The sequence below is a fragment of the Spea bombifrons genome, chromosome 6, assembly GCF_027358695.1.
Source record: "Spea bombifrons isolate aSpeBom1 chromosome 6, aSpeBom1.2.pri, whole genome shotgun sequence".
In the NCBI taxonomy this organism is placed as follows: domain Eukaryota; kingdom Metazoa; phylum Chordata; class Amphibia; order Anura; family Pelobatidae; genus Spea; species Spea bombifrons.
The window spans coordinates 3,238,518-3,262,854 of NC_071092.1; the positions used below are offsets into that span (position 1 = coordinate 3,238,518).

The following is a 24,337-nucleotide window of genomic DNA, read 5'->3' on the forward strand; positions in this document are numbered from 1 at the left end:
AAAATAAAATGGGCGGACTAGATGGGGAGAATAGTTCTAATCTATAGTAAAATGCTCCATTTCTATATAACGGTAAAATCCAGACAAACAGCTATTTATATTTTAATCATTATTTTTCTTTTAATCCCCCCATGAATAAAATAGCTTTGAAATAAAATACCATTTGCACAAAATAGCTGAAAATGATAGAAAAAATAAACATAAATTAGGAAGAAAATACTCATCTGAGTTTTCTCCGTTTTACAAAAAGTGTTATTTTTGTAGCAAACTGCACAAAAATATATAATTTTCCATTGATATTCTCCCAATGTTATGAAACCCTAGACATTAAAAGGAATATTGAGTTTCTCATACATTCAAGTTTCACCTGAGGGTTAAGCAGAGACAATTACGCTCAGTGTTGTATGGAACCCAATACTTTCTCATGTGGACATGAATAGAATTTTTTCCCTGAGAATTCCGTCCTTATCGACAAGCGGCATTTCGAAATTTATAGCAATAATTACAACCTGGACAGAGATTACTATATTCACGATTATGCAATCGTCGCTGGCTATTTCAGCCCTGGATGTTTTTATCTGGAATTTCTCTCCGAATGGACAATTTATAATTCTATTTTTTTTAAAAAAAAACACGCTGGCTTAAATAAGAAATTATCATTGTTTCCACGATGGAATCTTAGCTGGATCTCAATTTTATAGACAGCAAATAAAAGAAGAAAAAAAATAAATCGTTATAAATCTTTCCATAAATCTCATATGTATGTTGCACAAATGAATATGTATATTATAATAAAAACTAATTTCGTTAATAAAAGTTCAATTACTAATATATATATATATATATATATATATATATATATATATATATATATATATTTTTTTTATCTTAGTAATTTCATTTTATTAATATTTATTTATTATTTATTTATGATTATTATTCATTAATGTGTATATATATATATTATTTATTAATATATATATATATATATATATATATATATATATTAGTAATTTAATATTTTATTTCTTAGTTTCTTAGTTTTTTATATATATAAACACCAAACAAATAAAAAAATAAAATTACTAATAAATAATGTTTGGAATCCGGAATAGCTTGTTTCCGATACAATATAATAAACACAGAAAAGGCTTGCAATCTGACCAGAATCTGGAATTAGGGGTTATATTACATTTTGGCAAGCGTGTGAAGATAACATGGTCTGCTGGAATTTACAGCTATCATTGTCTACATTTCTGAAGTTATTTATTTAATTGTGGATGGGGAGGTGGCGGTGGTGATGGGGGGGACAGGGGGGGGGCGACGATTTTTTAAACCACCCTTCCAGATAAAAGAAACAGCAGGGACATTTCATCACAATGAATCTCTGGGATGTTTCCTTCGGCCTGTGATTGGCCCGTGATTCGAAAGCAGCCATGTGTAACTGTGGGAAAAGTTATGGGACCCAGGACTTCACAGGGTCATTGTGCGTGATTTTTACAGCTACTTCCTGTGGAAGGTAACCCCAGCGTCTCCGCAGCGCTTCTTCCCAAACTCTATATCGAGGCCAACTATAAAAGCTGTTCTATTTCAATCTATACGAAGTATTTAAAGAACGTCTTTAATTAAAAATTTAAAGGGGAACTGTTTTTTTTATCACTAGTATCCAATTAAAAATTAGTTTTCACAATTCTTGCACTGTTCTAATAATTTAGATATTTTGCTTTCAGGCAATCTACTAGACAAACACCCGACTCCTTATCATACTGCCCGTGGAAACAATAGAGTGGCTTGGTCTTAATCGCTCAGTTGGACACTCTGACTAATGAGAGTCTATGGAAGAACGGACTTCATTAGCATTGCCATAAAGCGTCAGCTCAGTGTGGTGTCTGAGCCGGGAAAGTCACACAAAATATCACATACAGATATCACATATACAGTGCTGGGGGGTTATATTACTGTATACAGTGCTGGGGGTTATATTACTGTATACAGCACTGGGGGTTATTACTGTATACAGTGCTGGGGTTATATTACTGTATACAGCGCTGGGGGGTTATATTACTGTATACAGTGTTGGGGGTTATATTACTGTATACAGCGCTGGAGGGTTATATTACTGTATACAGCACTGAGGGTTATATTACTGTATACAGCGCTGGGGATATCACTGTATACAGCGCTGCGGGGGATTATTACTGTATACAGCGCTGCGGGGGATTATTACTGTATATAGCGTGGGGGGGTATTACTGTATACAGCGCTGGGGTTATATTACTGTATACAGCGCTGGGGATATCACTGTATACAGCGCTGCGGGGGATTATTACTGTATATAGCGTGGGGGGTATTACTGTATACAGCACTGGGGGTTTTTAGTTATTAGTGGTTAATATTTTTTATGGGACTTAACCTTTAAAAAATGTGAAAAGCATATTATATTTTGGGGTGACCAAAGGTCACATATAGATGGTTGTATGCCCGTTACATATTAATGAAGTAAATGAGGGTCTGAGTTATTATCGACGGACCTTTCCGGGCTCACAGTCCGTCCCGTCGGCCCACGGCGTATGCTGTGTGCGGCAGCCTTTGTGGGGTCCTTCCATATTAATACACCACAGTCTTCTGCACTGCATTTGCTGTAGGTTAAAAACAAACAGTGAGTGAGAAAAAAGTTAATTAAAAAATAATGTAACATAAACCACAATAAGATAAATTCATGCCCCCCCCCGAGCTTTGCATAGTTTCAAAATATAAGCGTCACGAAAACAACTTTTAGAAATGTTTGCGGTTAGAATCTGAAACAATGGTAATTATATCTATAAAGTGGTAATTCTGCTAGAAAAGTGGTATTGTCACCATGGCAACCAATGGAATTGTCCAATCACATTCCTTTACTTGCTGTGTTGATAATAGCGTGTCCAAACTTTGCGCCAAAAACACGTCTGAGGCAACCATTTCTGCACATTAATAATGTTCAGGAGAGATTTCCCTCCCAAAATAAGGATGAATTTTAGTTTTCAGTGATTAGTAAAGGAATCCATTAATGGACCTCAACCTCCCCCCCAACTGTTCGGCCCCCGGTGTCCCGATTCACAGGGGTTAAATTTGGGAGGTATGTGATAACCCAGTCTAACATCAACAGGAAACGCATCATCACAAAACACCCGCACTCCTGGCGGGACTTTACAGAAGAGGGTTATAATAAAATACAATGTATTTATCGATTTATATAGCGCCACCGTGTTCCGCAGCGATGTACAATGGGTTAACAGGACAGAATAAATAATGTACAACTTTCTTTTTCTCCTGGTCAGAATACTGACTATAAAACACCTAGATCATTAATATTTAAACGTATAACATAAAGAATAATGATTCAGATTGAAGATTGACCCCAGGATCCCTCCCAGCAATTCTAGCATCTGATAACCCCTATGTTTAACCCTTCATTCACCACTGGCCACAATCAGGGCACACCTGTGCTCAAGTAGGAGCCACCTTAAAAATCAGGCTTGAACTGCACATGCACAGCTTAATCGAAATGCAGGGTGCTTTCCCAGACGGACGTTTCGCGGGTTAATGTGGGAAGCACAGAAAATCTACAGGATAGAACCAACGTATGGAACAAAAGAATAACAACAATACACTTAGGAGATAAAAGTACTACTAACCATATAGGGGCACACCTTGGATCCCGGCCCAAATATAAACTCACATTGCTTATTGACATCATATAAGACGCCAGGCAGCTGCTGGGGTAATGTGTATGTCCTGGATACCGGCTCGTCAAGCAGGCATTCACCATACCCGGTACTAGAACAGAAAGATTCCAGAGTGAGTGTTTGATATTCGGACATTCTATGACATCATCACACAGAACCAACGTAATGGCCAAAGAAGAATTAGTCGGTGGAGCTGTGATGTTGTATTATGTTCCATCCATATTACACAAAAGGTGCAGTGATGTCACGTGATGCAGTGATGTCATAACACATGTCATATATGTGTAGATGCTCCATTGGCAATCTGTTGGGGCATTGGCCCAGAAATCAGGATGGTCCTAATCCAATCTGGCTCAATGACTGGTGTGGTTGGGCTGTTCATGGCGCGCATATCAACTAATATTGCCTTGGAAATTATCTGTGGCCCCGTAGGGCCTGTGCCCGCTGCTATTAAATATATTAACAGCAGAAGACTTTCATTACGGTGCCACATTACTTACTAGAAAGAGTCGATTTATTTCACGGCCGAGCTTTGCTTACACATAATGCTCACTCTTTCCTTTTAATCGCTAACACACGTATAGTATTATTCATTAGCTGGATTTATTGCATGAGTAATACTACTCAACGTGGATAAAAATTAACCTGGACTCACTATTCAGAAGCTAGCTGCTACATTAGAACAATAGGTGTAATACTTCCACATACTGAAACATTGTATCAGCTTGTAGTATAGGACCGTAGGGTACGCTGGGGCGCGATAAATAAATATAGTATGAACATCTTGTCTACCGTACAAGTACTTAACATTAAGGAAGACATTGGACATTGGACTTCTATTCCCACAAATCCCTGGGAACTATTTTTTTTGGATCTGAAGTTCACTAACTAGAGGACTGCCGATTAGCAAACAGTATGACGGGGGGTGTTATACTTTAACCACAGGGCTCCTGCTACGCTGACCCTAAAATGTTCAATGACTGTTGGGAAGTCAGGTCCTCTCCCCTTTTAAAAACCCTTAAGTGAGAAGCACCACTTTGGGCAAGCATTTAAAGGGTTAACATAGAATGCTTATGCAATTACATCCCCTGTAGGGGTGCTAAATTTCCTAAGTATCCAAAATCTACGCTTCCGTCTCATCAATAATATGTTCTGCGTTTGCGCAAAACATTGAACCGATTCCGTACGTCGGAGGAGGCCTGAGTTCGTCACAGGTCCAGGTATCCGCTCGTACCGTCATACAGTACAGAATGTCCAAAAATCGGAGGCCAGCGTGAGACTGCTGGTCTCCATGGTAACCCTGTTTTACGGACAAGGAATGCTAAGGGGAAAAAAAAAGAAGGAGCCAAGAGCCAAAGATTACCTTTTTTATTAGAGAAACCAGTGTGTGTGTAACAATCTGTTTGTTCAAGAGGATTGTCTACGTGCATAAAACTCAAAGACATCTAGGGAGCCCACCGTAGTTGGTCGGATATCCTTGTCACTCAAAATGAATGTCACGATGGAGATTAATTATTAACATCACAGATGTACATTTCTAAAGATTCCAAACCTTTTTTTTACGTGGGCTACACTGAAGAAGAAAAAAAAACACTTGACAAGTGGGTTTTAAGGTTTAAAAGTTTTTTTTAAAAACTTTAGAAGTCAAGAAGGTTGCTATGAGAGAAGGAGTCACATTCGCTGGATGTATAAACCAAATATTAATTACCTTCCTAATAATATTACTATTTTACATGGAACCACTGTGTTACATTGTTTCTCCTTTCTTTGTCTCCCTAGTTGACCTCTGAATATATTTTTCCATCCAACCCTTTATCTTCACATCTGTCTCCCCTTCTCGCCATACTGTTCTCCAACATCTGACCTTCTTTCTTCTGCCTCTTGAATGCTATTTGCCTTTCTCTCCTCATATATCTCCCTGCCTGGCCCATACCATTCTCTCTTCTCCATCCAACCTCCGTTGTCCTCTCAACATCTATCCTCCAGCCTGTCCCTTGTCCTTCTTTCCTCTCTATCCGGCCTTCTCTCTGGATCCATTCTCCAACGTGTCCCAGTCTATCTCTCCCCTCCATCTTTGCTCTTCTCCCTGCTCTTCTCTGTATATACGTCCTCCAACCATCCCTGAAACATTTCCACACAACCTCCTCCCCCTGCCTTCCCTACCTAAATATTTAGCCCCCTCCTTGCAATCCCCTAAACTCGTTTTTGTGCCCCTCTATCTTCCATCCTGCTACTGACACCGCGTAAGCTATCCATGGAACTAGGCAAATACTTTTAGCATTGTTGCTCTGGAGACATCTTGTATATGAGTTTGGCAACAGAACGTGTATTGGATCCAAGTTAAATAATGATGTTTGCTTGATTTACCGTGGACTCTTTAATATACCATGTACAACATATCTTTCTAGAGATAAGGGAGACTATTCCCTCAGAAGTCTGTCCAAAACAGCGCTGGCTGGAGCTCCCATTAGAGTAATTTATTCCAAATCAGCGCTCATTCCATGTCTTAAGCAAAACCTTAACCCTTGAAGTAAGTCAGAGAAAAAATAATAGAAGTAAAAACGCACTCACTCTAAAAACTGTGTGATGTATTTCTGGCTGCATTTTGACCACATCCATGGGTTGGTATAAAAATTCAACGTTGGGGCCATAACGTTCTGTTGATTCTTGGACCCCTCTTCTCTACACTTGTTACTGTCGTCATGGGGCATGTTGAATCTAAGAACAGACAAAAAAAATACGTTATATTTGTAATTATAATAATTGAAACATTCTCAGTGTGTTTAAATTATCAGAAATAATAACCTCAGCAGCAAAGGAGAAAGGTCCTATCGTGAACACGGGAGAGAAGATGGAGACATTGGTGATGGCCTCATAAATAAGAAAGGACCCCTGTGTGAGGCTCTTGAGATAACCCTCTCTGAATATTATATCCCCTAAAAGATATCACCAACCTCTACTAACAAGACAAGACCCAGTATTTTCTAATCACACAGCAAAGTTCTGTAGATGTCTCCCAATTTTTAAAGCAAGGGCTGGTCAACTCCGTGGAACACCAATGTTTGGACTATTTAACCTGTGATCCATTGCCAACCTTTTGGAGTTGATATACAAAAAATATTGAGGCTTCAACAGTAGTTTGGGGGGGGGCATTGACAGATATCTGTCCAGCTGTCTCTTTGGTTGACGTCTGCTGTCTAAAAGAATTCAGAAAATCACGAGCCAAGAGGTTCTGTAACACCGGTGAACCTGGCCATCCCAACTGTTAAATAGATTGGGTGCACTACTCCTTATAGCCACCCAGTTTTGAGGGGGCGCTATTCTGTGCTGTACACATTAGACCCTCGGAGCCATCAATGCATTATAGAGTATCGCAGCAGCTATGGGGACTCTCTTTGAAGTGCGATTAGGAGCAAACTAAAAGAGCTGTGCTGTGATCACAAAACACATTAAATAAATGCTTGGGTACTTTAAGCCATAGAGAACACAACGGGTACACCATCAAGCTGTAATCAGAGCGATCGATTAAGTTTATTTCTAAGACAAGAATATTTACATGAAACATACACGTGTCCAAGCTCATGTGCTATAGTGAAAGCCGTGCTTAGTCCATTGTCTTCGCTTATGGAGCAGCTCCGATACGGATCGCACACGGTGCCAAGTTCAGCCAACCCTGCAAAAGGCAGAGTACAAAGCGAAGAACTATTAGAGTATTCAAACCCACGGACGATTTACTCCAGCGTGTTGGAAACTGGAGAGAAGCTGATCTTTTAGGAGACGACAAAAAGCGTCTCTCTGGGGGGGGGGGGGCTTCGTCAAAACAGAAACATACTTAAACATTTTTCCTTGAGTCTCACGAGCGATTTACATTACAGATACACGGCAGAAGCATAACAGACTTAACAGACATGAGATCTTTTTTTTTTTTTTTTTTTGGATGCTGTCACTCAATAACACGTCAACTCTGATTGTGTCCAGACTTTGGTCTCCCATTAACAAAGTAAAGATGCGTGCCAAGCCGCCAGGCCCGAAAACTAAACATATTTTACTGTCTATAGATTGTAATTTTTTTAAAGAAAATGGTTCAGCGGTTTTTAAGCGATTTTTAAATATTTGTGAGCCGACGATCGTAGCTTGAGACAAACCTCAAAGGTCGCTCGTCCAAAGGTATCACTAATATTTACATACTTCTTTCTTTATGGGACCAACAACACAATATCCTTTTTTTTGCGTTCAGGAAATCTCCATTACCCCCGTAATATCATATGTTCTCCATTAAGTTGCAGGAACAGTTTTGCTACAGCTGACCCAAAAACTGCTGTTATGGCAATAGAAATAAACGCGCGGAGGACCTAAAGGCGTTTGGAGGACGGATAAATCCACGTCACATGCACCTTTACTCTCAATGGCAGCCGTGAGCGCATGGATGTTGACCAAGAACCTTATGGAGTGCGTTTTTTATGCATTAATGGGAAAATGTTATTAAGAAATGCTATGAAAACACAAAGTTTCCTTAATGTGTTTTCTCACCGCAGCACAGCTCTTCACATTTTGTCCAACCGCGCTTAATGCTGTATGGTTCTAATCGCCTTGCTACATGGAATCTACCCTGCTTGGGGATAAGTGCCTTTACTCTCCTCCCCAGTTTCTTAGTCTCCCTCTATCGAACCCACTCTTCCCTATCCATGATGGACAGCCATTGTTTCTCATTATTCAGTCTTCTGTTCCCCTCTGAGTCTCGCACCCCTAATCTTCTGTCTCCACTTCTAAATCTCTGTTTGTAAATCTCTGTCTCTCTTGCTCTCCCCCACAGCCTTCTCCCGTCTTCTCCGTCTCTCGCCGGTGGAATTTGATGAGGTCACGCACAGAAGCCAAAATGCGGACAGACACAAGGTTTACTCTTTATTCTACATTTGAAACTCTTTAAACAGCTGTAGAATGAATTAGCCGATGCTTTGTCAGCTCAGTACCCCTCATGATATATATGCACTTAGCACCAAATGTTTATGAAACTATTTTTTCTACCGGTATACGGCTAGGGCGGCGGGGCGGTGTGTAACTCACCTAGTGTATCACATTTCTCCTGGGCTCTACATATATCCTGTCTGAAAAGAAAACCAGGATGTTTTTAGCCAATGAAGAAGTGTCCGACTCAAATAAAACCAACAGATTTGTTTCCACTTTGTTTTTTTTGCGAACGTAGCGTTCCAAGCGGACATTTTAAATGCTAAATCATTCCGTTTCTGGAATGCAGACATATAATATATTAGAATGCTTTCTGTTTTCCTCATTTGCAGAAAAAAAAAGCAGTTGACCAGATGCTTTCTCCAGTGAATACAATAGTGACAAGGTATAGGTTTTGTTGAGTAGACTATTTTAACAGACGCACATTCACGCGCACACGTACACACACACGCGCACACACACGCGCACACATACACACACACGCGCACATACTATTATATCCCTGAATCAGATTTCTTATTTAAGATAACATTAAATTAGTCTGATATAAAATGCAAATAATGATGATTCCAGGATAGTTTCAAGAATGAGGCGCCTTGAAGAAGTTATTTTTCTGTATCCTGTGGAACTAAACTCTTGCCGCTAACTCGTTACAGTAACGCAGTAATCGCCAGAAACTAACTCCAATTCTCAACCCAACTGCCCCAAGGACTATGAAGACATATGAAGACTTTAACATACTTCAATAGATCAACGTAACACAACTCATACATACTTAAGAACCAAAACATCCAAGGCAAATGAAGAGTTACAAAGGACGCACCTTGTGATAAGTACGGCGGTATCGTGGTGTGAGTGATGGCTGTCATCGGGGGTGTTCTGCGACTGTTGCCATATGCAGAAGTTTTTTAAGGTATTCTGGGCATTAAATGAAATGGCTGGTCCTTCCTAATCAAACAAAACACATAAGTAAGAGAAAGAAAGAAAGAAGACAAGGAAAGAGGAAGAAGAGAGAAAGGGAGAGAGAGAGAGAGAAAGAAAGAAAAAGAAAAAAAAGAAAGAAAGAAAGAAAGAAAAAGAGGAAGAAAAGAGAGAGAGAAAGAAAGAGAAAAAAACAAAGAAAGAAAGAAAGAAAGAGGAAAAGGAAAGAAGAAAAAAGAGAGAGAGCGAGAGAGAGAGAAAGAAATATCGAACTGCACCATACCTGTTCGTTGTGAATAACGGCTAATTTCACTATGGCAATATTAATTAAATTTCCAATACTTGGGTCCTTATAAATAGAGGCTACCTGCGTGAAAAGAGAGAAAATGATGCCACACGTCTAACATTTTATAGATAACGGTCCTCTCTCACCACGACATCTTCTAACAAATATATAATTCTATACAGACCTAATACCAGACAATAATTCAGAACATTACGCGTAGAGTAGGCTGTGTTCTGGATGATCTATGTATACACCAATTTACAAATATTACTAAAAAATAAAAAAAGCCCTAAAACGAATAAAATTCATAATAAATCCTAATATATAGCGTTTTCCAAACATCTCAGCTTTGAAGGCATCTATGTACAGGTTCGATTGCGTACTTACGATGGACATGAGCGTTAGAACGTAGTGTTGTAGATTGGCCCCGTGATACTGAACCATCCTGCTGTCTGCTACCACCATCACCTCCACATACCGAGGGTAGGACAGAAAGCGTTTTGTTCTTCGGTGTGCTTCTGTTTCATTGATTTTATCGGCCTTGTTTATAGATAAGGGATCCTGGCTTCCTAAAAGTCCTTTTCTTAAAATCTCCACATCTGACGATATTCTACTTTTCAAGTGTCGGCTTCCCCTTTTCTTGTTTTTTTGTTGATTTTTTTGCCCTGTAAAAACATCAAAAGAAGAGACATTTACTCTTTCGTTATTTAGAATATCAGTACCATTTGTATGAGTTCTCGCTCTGTTACCTGAACCCCAATCTACAAGACAAACACCTCAACTCCTTATCATACAATGGAATGGCTCAGTCTTAATTCCCAGCAGGACTCTATGACTAATGAAAGTCTAAGAAGGAACAGACTTCATTAGAATCAACTCAGTGTGGTGTTGGAGCAGGGAAGGTCACCCAAATTATCACAAGACTGGCAAAAATGGAATAAAATCAGGTTAACATAAAAACATGGATTTTATACTCAAGGAGGGACAAAAGCAGATAATCAATATATTAAAATTAGATTAATCTTAAATAATTCTGTATGATATCACATGCTTTCTATATTTAACTTGAAAATGTGTTTTTATGAGGTTTCTATTATAAACAAGTTTATTCTAAATATTATACCTAAATCTAATAAAATCTGAAAATATTCAAAAAATGTATATTCACCTCACTGGGCGATATTAATGGAAGATGCTATAACACAAAGAAACATCACTTTTCTAATTTTAGTTCACTATTTATGGTCTGGCTCCAGTGCGATATTCGTATCCACGTAAAAAATCTGCTCATGACAATATCTGCCTATTTTTAGCTGTCTTTTCGGGACTAATTAGGATTTGGAACAGTTTCCTCTATTTGCGATTCTTGGACCCTTTTTTGCTCCTTCTAGTCATAACTCTCAAAAATCCAAAGGGCAATTAGCTCTGAAGCCTTCTAAAAATAATGAGGTTAAAAGCGTAATACACCCCGGTCGCCGGTCGCCAGTTGCCGGTCGCCAGTTACGTGTGTAGACAATGGCAGCAGTTTTGTGGAGGAAAAATATCCAATCTCTTGTCTTACACAAGAGTTGAGTGTCGTATGTATACATTTAAATATTTTAACTCTATAGTCTCATTACCAAGTCATGCTGAATTCGACAATGGCTGATAGACTGGAGATGACAAGGCGAACCTGACACTTTAAGGCCGGCGGCCGCCACTGGCGTTAGTGTGGCTGAAGGCTGAGTATGAGAGGCCGCGTGTTTTTCATGCTCACGCAGCGTATTCAGCCGGTAGCCGCACATCGCAGCAGATGTGTGGAGCGAGACGTCAGGCCGGGACATTTGTCCGGTGTCCCAGATGGCCAGGCCTGGCTGTCTCTTAAAAAAGCAACAGTAAATTCACGGCTAAGAAGGCTCTCCTGCTTCCAGAAGCTGACCAGGTTCCTAAAAACATTCCTACAGATCAACAGAACATCCAGAAACTATTCATGTGTCAGACGGTTAGTTTATGAGTAATCACCTTTCAAGATGCTCTTAATATCTTTCTGAAAAATAATACTTTCAGGAACACAAATGTCCATTCTTTTATACCAAGCATGCTTTATGGACATGGCACGCAGATGACATACAGAAGCTTCCCTGTGCTGCACGTGTAGACATGTAGACCGCAGAGTTTGCTTGCATGATTCAAACTGGTGGATATTACGCCTAAAACCCCAGAATCCCCCGGTAAGAGTTCCATCGATGATCATTCTAATAGACGTCACACGTGTTCCCAACATTCCGAACCAATTATAAAACGCGGACATTGATACTTTTACTGAGGTGGAGTGAACGCTGGTAATTATCCACCAAAAATGAAACAAAAGAAATAAAGAATGATAGCGCTTCCCCACCGGCGTTACCGACGTAAATATCGCACCAGCGAAACAAATAAAAATGTCTGTTGGATGCTGAAGGGCGCAAAGTAACCTTTTGGCCTTGGAAAGAAATCGTGAGAAAGGCCCTGAGCGTTCCCTAATCCAGGTCATATAACCGATGCCTCCTGAAGCCATCAGGTGGCTGGAAGGTTTGAATGCGGATCAACTCAAGTCTCAACGGAACTGGCTCATCCGTCACTTTCACACCATTAGTCCCACTATCACCATATTTAAAGCAGCTGTTGCTGATCTTGACCCCATCAGACGAGATAACAAGTCCTGGCGTTGGGGACTAAACGTTTAGGAGGGTGAGGAGCTGACAGAGAAACATGGAATCTGACAGCCTACAGTCCATCTACAGTCCAGCTGTAAAGACTCAAACCTTAATCAGTCGTTGGTCTCGTCTTGAGGAGCCGTATGTCTATCCCATGCATGTTTAAATCCCCTATTAACCTATACCACTTCTGCTGGGGGGCTCTGCAACTCATCTACCAGCTAAAGTAAAACATCCTTCCATTACACCTAAGCGCCTGAACCTCTGCGCTTTCGATTGCAACCTCTTGTTCTAAGACTTCTCCTCCTTTTAAAATATATAAAAAAAACATTAAAATCCAACCACGCACTCTATGAGCCAGGCAAAAAGCACGTTAAAAAATACATAAAACATTGAATAAATCAAATTATATTCAGCGGAATATGACGGCGCTATAAAAATAAATAAATAAATAATAATCATGTGAAGGCTCCTGTAGCTTGGGGTGACCATAGCGAGTTAGTGCTCGGTCGAAAAGTTAATTATTGAGCGGTTATCTGAAGTTTATCGTGTGGCTAACTCGAAATTTAACCCCGTCAGCTTCCAAGGAGTCGAGTCGGAGTGCTAAATCAATGCGTTGAAGGTCCACCCGAGAAGGAAGGGCTCTGCTAACCACCTGTGACCTTTAGTAAAAGGTCCATCGCCGGACCGAAAGGGAACACTGATATTGCGACGTGCCATGTACAGTACACGGGGGTAGAATTATGTTTTCCAACAAAATCAAAAAATAAGTGGCTTTCAATAACAATCGAATTCCCTAAATAAGATCATTGTGTGACGGCGACCTCCAAGGAGATGACAGGAAGCAGAGGCTGTTCCTCCAACACGCCATTAAACAATATGTTCTGGGCCGCAGTCTATAAATATAACGCACAACGTGGCGAACATGTGTACGTTTCTGGATGAAAATATATAAAACAGATCTTCAACGGAAAAGTTTAAACCAGTAGTAGACCCGCTGACGATTTCATGCTATTCAATCAACCCCCGACTTTTTCTTTTCTGTTTTCGGCACGTGAGGAAAGACAGATCTCTGTTTGCTCAGCGAGAGTCTCTCCCAGCGCCTTATAACGATAGCAGAAGTTGACAGCTTTGAAAAGAGACAGAACAAAGAGATTCAAGAAGCAGCCAGGAGATCCTTGGCCTTCGCTCTACGGATAGTTTCACGTGCTTTCTGTGTAGATTAAAAGTTTGTTTATGCGAAAGATCCAAGAAGCGTCCTTCATCGCGAGCCAAGTTGAACCGCATTAGTTACCTGACAAAACTGAGCCTTAATCTCTAGGGCAACAGTAGCCGTTGGGTAGGTCATGCTGGGTGAAGACCTATCCGTATCTCCTGGGGCAAACGTTTGAACTTCCACGATGGGTAATTTATAGCGTTTCTTGTAAGGTAACAATGTATCACCTCCTCGGATATTAACCAGCGTACTGTGACTTCATCTTGCATTCCCATCCGGGCGATACCAGCTGGGTGGTTGGAACCTTTAACTAACTTTTGGGTCTTAGATAGATAGACAACACAGAACGTTGGGACAGAAATCCTTATGATGTAATGTATATAAAATACGATGGGCCTTCGACCTGCTGTAAGAGCCAAAACCTTATTCCGGAGCCTTATGCTTATCCCATGCATGCTTAAATTCCCTCACTGCATTAACCTCAACCACTTCTGATGGGAGGCTCTGTTTATACGTTTAAACCGCTAATAATATATTCTAGCCGGTGCCACACAATTAAAAGTAACCCGTCATCAGCGTTTTGTAAATTCAGGGGTTTACAAACAGTCCTGATTAAGCCGTTACATAGGCAGCAATTTGCATAAATTATACGTTTTATTTTTGCTAGAAGGTTCTCCGCGTGAAGTTCCGAGACACAAACATTTTGCGTATGTCTTTAAGTAATTAGAAAGTCGCGAGTGGCAACGTGAGAAGCATGAGTTCCCACAATGCACTATGATGTCAGATCTTGTACATCGTGTCACGTATAAGATGCATGGATCGTGCACTCAATTTATCTTCTGCTTGATTATTACTGATCCGCCAGTCAATGAGTGTGACTGCTAAAGCGAGCAAAGAATTCCAAATAATATAAAATGATGTCATCGTACTTATAACACGGTTGGGTATTCGGTTCCTTATGTACCTGCAGCCCCGTTTAACCAAAATGCAGCATTGCTTTGCACGTGTGGTTTTTTCATAACACGGATCCACTAAATGGTGTTCCTGTGGCTTCATCTGCAATTTGAGTACCTTGGTTTAATTCGGTGCCGGCGACTCATCCGGAAACAATGTAACAGAGCGTAAAGTTACCGTTTCCACGTAGGGCTACAATTTGGAGCTGGCCAGGGAGACCACTTAGATGATCAGCAAAAACTAAACATATACAGTTAGGGGGGCTACATCACTTCTCGATTTATATTTAAGAAAGCAGGTAATGATTTTCGCAGTCATCCTTTTTTATGATATGAGCTCAATGTTTTTGTCATAGACGCGGGAATTACGCTTCCTGTTTCCTGTCTTGAGTCCGTCTAGCTGCGGAGAACTTCCTGAAGATGTGTTGTTTCCAATGTACTTAACAGTTCTGGGTTCCAAGGTAGATTTGTTATTCCCAACAGCTAATGCCACGTTCAGGCACCTTGGATAAGTAATATCCAAGCTGTTATTACCATTTGGTAGACTAATCTGCCATTCACTGGGTATTCCAATTTTCTGCCGTGGGGCAGAAGACGCGCAAACCCTATAAAGACGCAGCTCCGTCCTTGGCTATGTGCCTCCATGTTCCCCATGAATCATAAGTTTTCTTAAACTTGTTCATATTTTTCAGTACCCTCAAATTTTAAAATTTTGTATGTGCATTATTCTAAAAAAAAAGTGCATAGAATGTCTGCCGTCATTTGTTTTCATAAGTTACAGCATATCCTAAACTTACAATAGAGTCATTCTCTCTTGGCTTTAAGGGAAATCATTTATTTTGGCAGGGTTGACCAATGCTTTTACCATATGACATGGGCGGTCGCTTCATAATTATGATGGAATGAGGACAGAAGGCCACGGAAACATTTCTACGTTTTCCAGGTTACTTGTTATTACTATTTGAGCCTAAATGACTCGACAGTTGTCAATAATAGCCAACTACCTTTGGAATCCTGGGACTCATCAGATAGACCTCTGCCGGTTACGCATGGTTTATCCGCGGGATCCACCACTAAAGACAAGGACTGTGAAACTCATTGAAAGATAATGGCCTCATCTGATCAAACCAGTGAAAAGGGCACGTTGAACAAGGTATGGATGCCCAGGACATACAAAAGAAGGAATGGGAAAGAGTGAGCTTGGAGCTTGTGTAGGTACTGGCATTGTAAAGAGCGACAATATAAATCACTAAGCAATAATGAGTGGGAGGGCTTGAAATGATAAGTTGGAAGGGATCACGGTGAGAAGAAGATTCATGTAGGAAGAGAACACAGATCCACGTGTGATGTGATCTCATGGAGGATATCATGTTATTAATAGGATGGTATCGCCTACAGTAGGGTGAGGATCATCAGGAGATCACTGGGAGATATGGGATGGAGATCATTGGGAGATCACAATATGAATGGTATGGAAATCCTTGGGAGGTCACAATATGAATGGGATGGAGATCATTAGGAGATCACAATATGAATGGGATGGAGATCATTGGGAGGTCACAGTGTGAGTGGAATGGAGATCATTGGGAGATCACAATGTGAGTGGGATGTGGATCACAGCAAGATCATTGAGTGAGTGGGGATCAGATGGAGAAAGTTTATAGCTTAACAGATAACAGATCAAGATGAAAAGATCTGCTGGCAGGACCATGATAATTGTAATTCACCAAAAGCTGGTGAGCTGTGCCTTCCCAACACTTGGCTGAAATGAAAAACCTTTAGATTTTTGGGGTAAGTAATAAACTCCAAAAGGGCCTATTTACATTCATACCACGCTCCCTACTTTATCCATAAGTGGTTTGTTATTTCAGTGGGGCACGGATCTCAACCAAACTCGGCAATGTTTAACACAATGGAAATGAAGGCTGGTTTAATGATTTCTCGATTTTACCTGCGGTTTCGCATGTCCGCTTCTGCCTGGATGTGTTTTTCTGAGGTACGTTGTGCCGGTACACGACATGTGGCTTATTGTGATCCTCATCGAATTCACTACCGTTGGTGGATAGTAGAGGTTCTACAAAGTAGTCCCCGTCGTTAGACTTAAATGTGCCAAACTGTGGAAAAACAAACAAAAACATTAGTGTGATATTCTATGAGATGAAGATACAATGTAAATAAAATGCTCCGTAGCGTTATAGTCTATAAGTAATATGCATGGCTTATAGTAGTCCATTCCTACACATGTGTGACTTGTTTAAACTAAAATGGGTATATGATCAAGTAGAACAACCAGAAGAAGAAGTCATAACACCAGATTAGAGTCAAGCTGTAATATGTGATAAGAAAGTAATTCAACAATAAGAGGGTGTGCGAGAAGCAAATTCTTGGGGTTTGCCTCCAAGTCCCAGGGCTTTTACTCCAGTCTCTGGGTTTTAGGGTGAACGGGCCGGTTCTGTTCTGATTTAACGATATTTGAGCATCCCAATTTGTACTTCTCTCACTGCTATATCACAGCTAGAAAGCCTGCTTGAATACAGGTCATGGCTGCGCTGGCACTTTAAGGACAGCAGCCGAAGTGTAATTACATGGCGTGTGGCCAGGCATATCCAGCCAGTGGGTCCGTGCCGCAGCACACTAGATCGTGTGAAGTGTGTGGGGCTGTAAACCAGCGACCCATTGGGCATTTGCCCCACATGCCAGATGGCCAGTCCAGGCCTGATGCAGGTGACTTCGTTAGGTATATCTTTACCTCCTAACAACTCATGGTTCGAATAATGATCGTTATTAGAACTTTTTGGGTGCCACCATTGCGACTGCAACAGAATCTCTTCGATGGGTCATTTAAAGGTTATTCTACAGGGAGCCTTAGGGTCAGCGAATGTATAGCTTCTACAGGTCCGATTATGGAGATCCCTGTAGACAGGAGAAAGCAGACGGACGATAGATATGACCGTGTACAATACGACTTTCCTTTTCTAATTTCTAGAATTACGTTAATTAACTTAAAAAACGTAAGCCATACCCTGTGGGTCATTAGACTATCGAATGAACCTTCTTGAATACAGATACTAAGTATGTTGGCCTAGCTGCGCCATACTAAGGGGTTGATCTAGAATTACCACCTAGTTGAACGTTTGACCCTGGGTGTAACAGATAATATAATGCTGTAACAAAGTAGCCACCGCATGCCGGCTAGGTGGCGATCGGGTCTGATGATATCCAGAGGATAAACCGGCAACGAGTACCTTCCTGTTATGCTGAACTTTTGGAAGTATATACAACTTCAAAGCACAGTCTACTGCAAGAATAACAGGATGCACACACATGAATTAATAAACATACATGTAACCAAAGCATTGCGTCTATAATGGGTTAAATATACTTTTCAACAATTTATGGGGAAATGGAAATATCAAATATTTACGCATTATGAGACCTTGCTACAATTTTAGTTAAACTCTGTTCTATTCTATTACTTTTCACCCACATAATATATCCCAGCATGCATTGGGATTTCAGCTTCCTGATTGGCTGCTCGCGTGATATCCTTTTTTTTTAATGCCTTTATTATTTATTTTAAAACAGGTGCAGAAAACATTTGGAAATAAGGAGTTAGGGAGTAGATTTGTGTCCTAAATACCCCGACCTCGACCTCGGGGAGAGTTTCATAGAACTTGGAGGCTGTGATTTATTACAAAAAAAAATAAAAATACCTTAAAACTGCTGAACCGTTTTTTAAGTGGTCTGACACACAAAAAAAAATCCCTTTTATTTATACACCTGCAAACCCCGGCCCTCTCTAGCAAAAAGGTTTCTACACCTGTAATCCCCTTATTGGGTTACGAAGCAATAATCGTTCAACTAGCCAGGTGTGTGAGGCTCAATTACAAAAATATATTCTTATATATATATATATATACAGCTGAACTTAATTTATTGGTCGGCTGACAACTAAACTAATCCAAGCTTAGAATCTGTGAAGTATCTCCTTCTTTTTATGGACATTGAAGTTATTGGTGAATAGGCGCCAATAATTTCCCCAAGTCTTAGCTTGAATAATGGTGTTCATTTATGGACACGTTGTCTATCCCTGATAAGAAATCTTTATAGTCATTGGCTAGGAAAGTGTGGGGCTATCCCCATGAAATCCAAAGGAATGCTCATGGTCAACAAGTATCTACTCACATGATGTCATACATTAAAGGTTCTGAGAAGCTCTTACAAGCCAGAAAATGGAAAAGCTACAAGGATTTTGTAAATTAAGAATTTGTCTGCTGGAACACAAGAAAATGAGGGTTCCAGCTTTGTAATCCATATGAAAAATCATGATTGTCCCGAGGAGAGCAGTCACAGCACGCAATGGTTTTTACTCTTCAGAAAGTGCTTGTCTGTGCTTGACTTTGAGCTACAGATGATTCATGGAGCAGGACCTTTGACCTACATCTCTTTGTTACAGTTCTGTCATTTTTCAACATTTTTCTTTGGCTGAAGTCTCGAAGGTTACGTTTTAGAACCAAAGATCCATGCGCGCTCGTGTGGGTACGATAGGCTGTGGACGCCTCCTGCTTTCCAGCTGTTTAGTAAATACCATTGCTATGATGCCAAAGGCTGGCACACGATGCCACATACCTGCCATACCTTCTACGTAATGATAAGTACATTAATAGCAACTCTCGCTGTTTGAGTGCTCTCTCAACCCACAGGTTTTCTCCAAAGAGCTAAATTCTGGTAAGATCTCCACTACTTGTAGGGTTCCATTTTTTTGCGAAGGGATAAAAAGACTTTAAGACTGGTTCTTCCCATTTTCCTAGCGTGTGCAAGCAAGGGTAATGTATTTGGTCCAAATGAATGGCCAACATTTCTGAAGCTCCACATGTATGAACAGGTTTTGTCAGTGACTTTCCATTCAATGAGCCCCTGGTATAAGCGAGGGGCAGGAGGAACTTCAGAACTGGGGAAGTCATTGACCAACATTCCAAATTTACACTTTGGTGCTACCAAAGTTTAGCTTCTTTAACCACTCATGACATCAAATGGCGAGCCGAAGGTTTCGGGGCTTCTGGAGCAAACATGATGATTATTATTACATTTTTCATTTATAGAGGGCCAACAGATTCCATAGAGCTTTTGAGGACATGCAAAGCGAGATAGTTTAAGGTCATGTTGTTACATTCAAATATTAATTTCTGGTTTCCAAGCATGGTCCCTTCTTCGAGCCATGCTAAGGACTTGACATATGCCTTCATCTAAACCATTTTCACATGTTTTAAGGAATTTTGAACTCTGGTCCTCAATGCTCCCAACAGTTCAGTGCTCTAGGGTATCTTCACACAACCACGTCACCAGAGATTATACAATGAAATCGTAAAGATCACAACTGTTGGGCGACCTTCAAGCCAACGGTTGGGAGCATTCATCTTACAATCATTCAGCTATAAACATTCTCTCTCTGGCTAGCTATAGTAAATGTTTCTTAATTCCAAAGATCATACGACTACCCTTATATGTTCCTATATAAACCATGTTTCCAATCCAGGATTAGATTTTCTTGGAAAACTAAATGCTCTATTTTTCGCGCCAAGGATTAAACCACAGTCAATTGAGAAAATAAACATTTTTTTTGTTTTAGGAGATCCAACCTACCCCATTGGGGGATTTAAGGTGGACCGTCGAAGAAACATCACTTTGTTTTAAATAACTTAGAATTAAAACACAAACATATAGTTTCTTTTGTTTACGGTCTTCTATTTTCGAACACCTATTCCATAGCGTCAAAACGACTGCATATTTTAGTTGTTTTTTTTGAAGCTTTTCTTGACTCAGTATTTTCCTGGTCCTTAAATCTGGTTTTTATTATTCCTTAGGCCCCGCCTGTTTGAAGAATGAAAACAAGTTTTTGCCCCAGACTGGATTGTGTGCTGCGTAGCTCTTTGTAACAAGAGACGGAACGCTGGCTTCCATGGAAAACCTTACATTTTAAGAAAATTATTGGTTTGTTTCTGTACTATGGATCTTCTTCAGGCTACAAAGACTTCCTGTATATATTTACTTCCCCAAAGTAACCATGGACAGATTTCTTAAAGGAACCTCAGACAGTTAACTCCTGCAGGGTGAGTAGATTGATCTGAATTACTAAATCTATTTCCACATTGACATGCGCTGCAGGGAAAGGGGTACAGGGGTGTATTTTTTACCCAGTAGTTTTGTGGCTCTAATGCCTTTTGGCTCTCCTACCTGCCCAAGTGCTACTGCAGAACCTCTTGAGATGATAACATTTTTAAGTCTCAAAATATGGTCCTAACAAGATTAGTTTATTAGTTTATTACTAATAATTTATTATCAATATTTATTCTTTACGTTTCCTCTACCCAACAGTAGATCATATCTGGGTTATTAAAACCAAGTTGTCCCAAGCCAACAAAAATAGATTTAATGAGCAGAAAGATTTAAAGTAAACATATGATTATACTGTATCCATGGAAGAGACCTCTGAGGTTCTGAAGGCTTTTTTCCATGTCGGCCTAATAAGAGGCATTGACTAAATACTCTGAGGAACCCCCTAGGTAGGGGTTAAAATGGTACGTCAGCCATTAAATGTTTGTAAATTTTTTAAAAAGAATTTAAAGGCTCGCCTGGCACTCACAGGGTTAAATACAGCAATGTTCAGGGTTTGCTACAATGTTATTATTACAAAAAATAAACATATTATAGTTCTCTGGCGCAGGATCCTGGGTGAAGGGGGAATGTCTCTCCACCACCCCACCTAAATTCAGGATTAGCTGCATGTCAGCAAGCTCTGCCCTGATCTTCCCAAATCCATTCCCACCCCCTGCCACCCCCCCCAGTCCAGCCCAAAGCTACCTCCCCTGTAACTAATGTCAGCATCACGTCAGCCCCTGAATATTATGCCTGTGTGAGGGCACTGTGTGAAAGTACATACCCCTAGTGACACCACTGCAGAAAGACCCCCCAACCACCTCCTTTAACTCCTTGCCTGCCAGAAGGGGGGGATGAGAAACACATTCCAATGCATTTCTTACCCCTGTACAATGTAAAGGGTTAATGATCCTCTGAATAAAGAAGGCATCAGGACTTGTACTAAACTTGCTAGTATGGTATATTAATTTATTATTTTTTTATTTATTTTTTTTTTATTTATTTTTTTATTTTGTATTTTTTATTATTTGCCTTTTTCACTGTAATATGCTAATTCTGATGTGATCCTCACTTGCATAGTCAGGTACAAAATATAATTGCATGTAGAAACCGATTAGCTCACATGAGAACAAAGTAGTAATAATAATAATAATAATAATAATAATAATAAAAACATTTTTTAGCAGGTATTGTAAAAATATTAAAAAGTGTTGAGTTGGCTATTCCCACCAAAGGCAGTTAGTGCCTGTCTCTTGCCCAGATAAAAACTTTAAATGCAGAACTCAGTAAACTGCTGGTTATTAGGTGCTGTGAAAAGAATGACATTTTTATATAAGCTTTTAGCAGAAAAGTGCGAAACCAGAGGATTAAAGTAGACTTACCATCCCTGAGCAGAGGCTGATGACTGCAGTGTGTTCTATTCTGGTGTTGACATGTCCAGTGTAGAAGCAGTGATCAATGTCAGTATCTTGGTTATAAAGGTTTTTCTGGTCCTCATTGGGTTTTCCATAAACACTGACGGTAAAAACAGGGGCAATAAATCCAGAATTGGCTGTTAGGTTGAATAAAAACTGCTGGCCAAAAGCTGTAAGTCTGTAGTGGGTCCTTGAGGAGGTCCAGGGGTCAGTCTCAGGATTAGGGGAGACACTTCTTTTTTTCCTCTTGAAATGCATATTACTGGGAAAAGCTTCTCCAAACTGGTTAACCCTGGTGGGAGTCACTATCTCATATTCTCCTAATCTCTCCAGGAGGTTGGCTGCAACAGTAAAACATAAAAAGAAAATTGTACAGTTATCTGAATGCAATACACTGTCATTTCACCCCAAATTAAGAAAGCAAGCATTTCTTTCTTTAAAAAAAATAACCTTTGTGCACCTGAACTGGATACCCTCATAATACTAAAAAAAAAGTTCTGCAAGTAGTCTAGAACACTTTGATCTGCACTTAACACCAAGTGATTCTTAATGCCATTTGTCACTTTGATGCTGGCCACACAGGTGAAGATGTCAAAACCCCTTTATTTGGTTTTGTTTCTGGGGAAAAGAGGGTTAAAATAGTTTTTTTTTTTAAATTAAAAGAAACATTTTACCTTGTCTTGGGTGCAGTTTGATCTGTCTCTCTTCTGTTGCTACATTCAAGATGTCTTGAAGAATTATAACTAATCCCAGTAGCCAAAAGGCAAGAGGCATGTTGGTCTGTAAGAAAAATAAAACAGTCTTTTTGCTGGTCTCCCCCTCTTTGCACTGCACAGATATTCCCAGAAATTCCCAGAGCCTTAAACTTTGCAATCCAAATGTCTTGAGTCTGCTCTACCATTCATCCTAGAAGGAAGGGTCCTCAGTAAGTGCCCAGGTCCTATCAGGCAAACCAGCATAGTGTACTGGGAGGGAGAGGCTGCAAAAGCAGAAGTGCTGGGTGATGATCTCTCTATTTTCCCCTTTGCCTAAGTGGGAGCCTGACTATTGAAGAAGAAGGGAGTGGGAATATCTTGAGACCACACCAGTAGGAGGAGCAGCACTGGTGCAGCTACATTGTAGCACTTTGTATCCGACCAAACTGCTCTTGTTTTCTCAATGAACACCATCCCAGTCTATCCCAGTCTATCCCAGTGCACAGATCTCAACGACTGCTCACACCATTATTCCTAAGAACATGTGCAATGTATTCACTGGCATGCCACTCAATCCAGCCATGAACTTATAGAATGTTATTATAACATTGTTTATTGTTTATGTTTATAAACAGTCCTTAGAATGTTGTGCAAGTGCATGGATATATTTTGCTACATTAACATTCTTATTAATCACCCCCCCCTTCCTAAATGTGTTTATTAAAACTACCTATAGCTTGCCTTTTTGTTTTTGTTTCGCATTCTGTGTGTTTGTTTTTAAACATTTTGTGTATGCGTAAACAAAACAACCCAAGGTGGCACAAGAAGTAGCATATTAGGTATTTTCCTGCCCCGAAGCTCTCCTTTTCACCTCTGCTGCCCTTACAGAGGCAGATAAAGCAGCAAGTAGTTTAGGGAGAGCAGAAGTAATGGGGAGGAATAACAGGAAAATGATGATGGCCGCACATATGGCGGGGTTTAATGCGGAATATGATGGCGCTAAATAAATTAAGAAATAATAATAATAACGCCCAGTGAACCATGTCAGACAGCAGCAGAAAGAGAGATTTTACATCGATTTAAGCGTCATATATCATTTGTAATTAGGACCTTCATACTGATGTAAAAAGAAATGTTGGCATACCTCTCAACAGGGTTTTTTTCACAGGACAGTCCTGGTTTTAGGGCACTGTCCCACGTAGCTGCCCACTGTCTCGGTTTTTCAGGCTGGTGGGGAGCATGGGCCAGCTGGGGACATCCCCATAACATGCAGGGTTAGGAGAAACGTGCCAGGGTTTGCCCTTCATAATGCTTGTTTATAAGATCCAGA

The 24,337-nt window shown here is 40.2% G+C and overlaps 1 protein-coding gene across 1 annotated transcript in view; it reads right to left on the reverse strand.

Annotated features, from left to right (window-relative positions):
* The window catches only part of ADAMTS9 (ADAM metallopeptidase with thrombospondin type 1 motif 9), a 64,032-nt gene extending 40,360 nt beyond the window's left edge, over window positions 1-23,672 (reverse strand). The window contains exons 1-11 of the mRNA XM_053469348.1: window positions 22,987-23,672; window positions 22,280-22,653; window positions 16,693-16,855; window positions 10,285-10,562; window positions 9,895-9,978; window positions 9,514-9,638; window positions 8,790-8,830; window positions 7,293-7,398; window positions 6,297-6,443; window positions 3,675-3,816; window positions 2,532-2,639 (exon numbers count right to left, since the gene is read on the reverse strand). Of these exons, the coding sequence (XP_053325323.1) occupies window positions 2,532-2,639; window positions 3,675-3,816; window positions 6,297-6,443; window positions 7,293-7,398; window positions 8,790-8,830; window positions 9,514-9,638; window positions 9,895-9,978; window positions 10,285-10,562; window positions 16,693-16,855; window positions 22,280-22,653; window positions 22,987-23,086 (1,668 nt within the window). The 5' untranslated portion in view covers window positions 23,087-23,672. The remainder of the gene's footprint in view (window positions 1-2,531; window positions 2,640-3,674; window positions 3,817-6,296; window positions 6,444-7,292; window positions 7,399-8,789; window positions 8,831-9,513; window positions 9,639-9,894; window positions 9,979-10,284; window positions 10,563-16,692; window positions 16,856-22,279; window positions 22,654-22,986) is intronic.
* Between the last annotated feature and the right edge of the window lie 665 nt (window positions 23,673-24,337).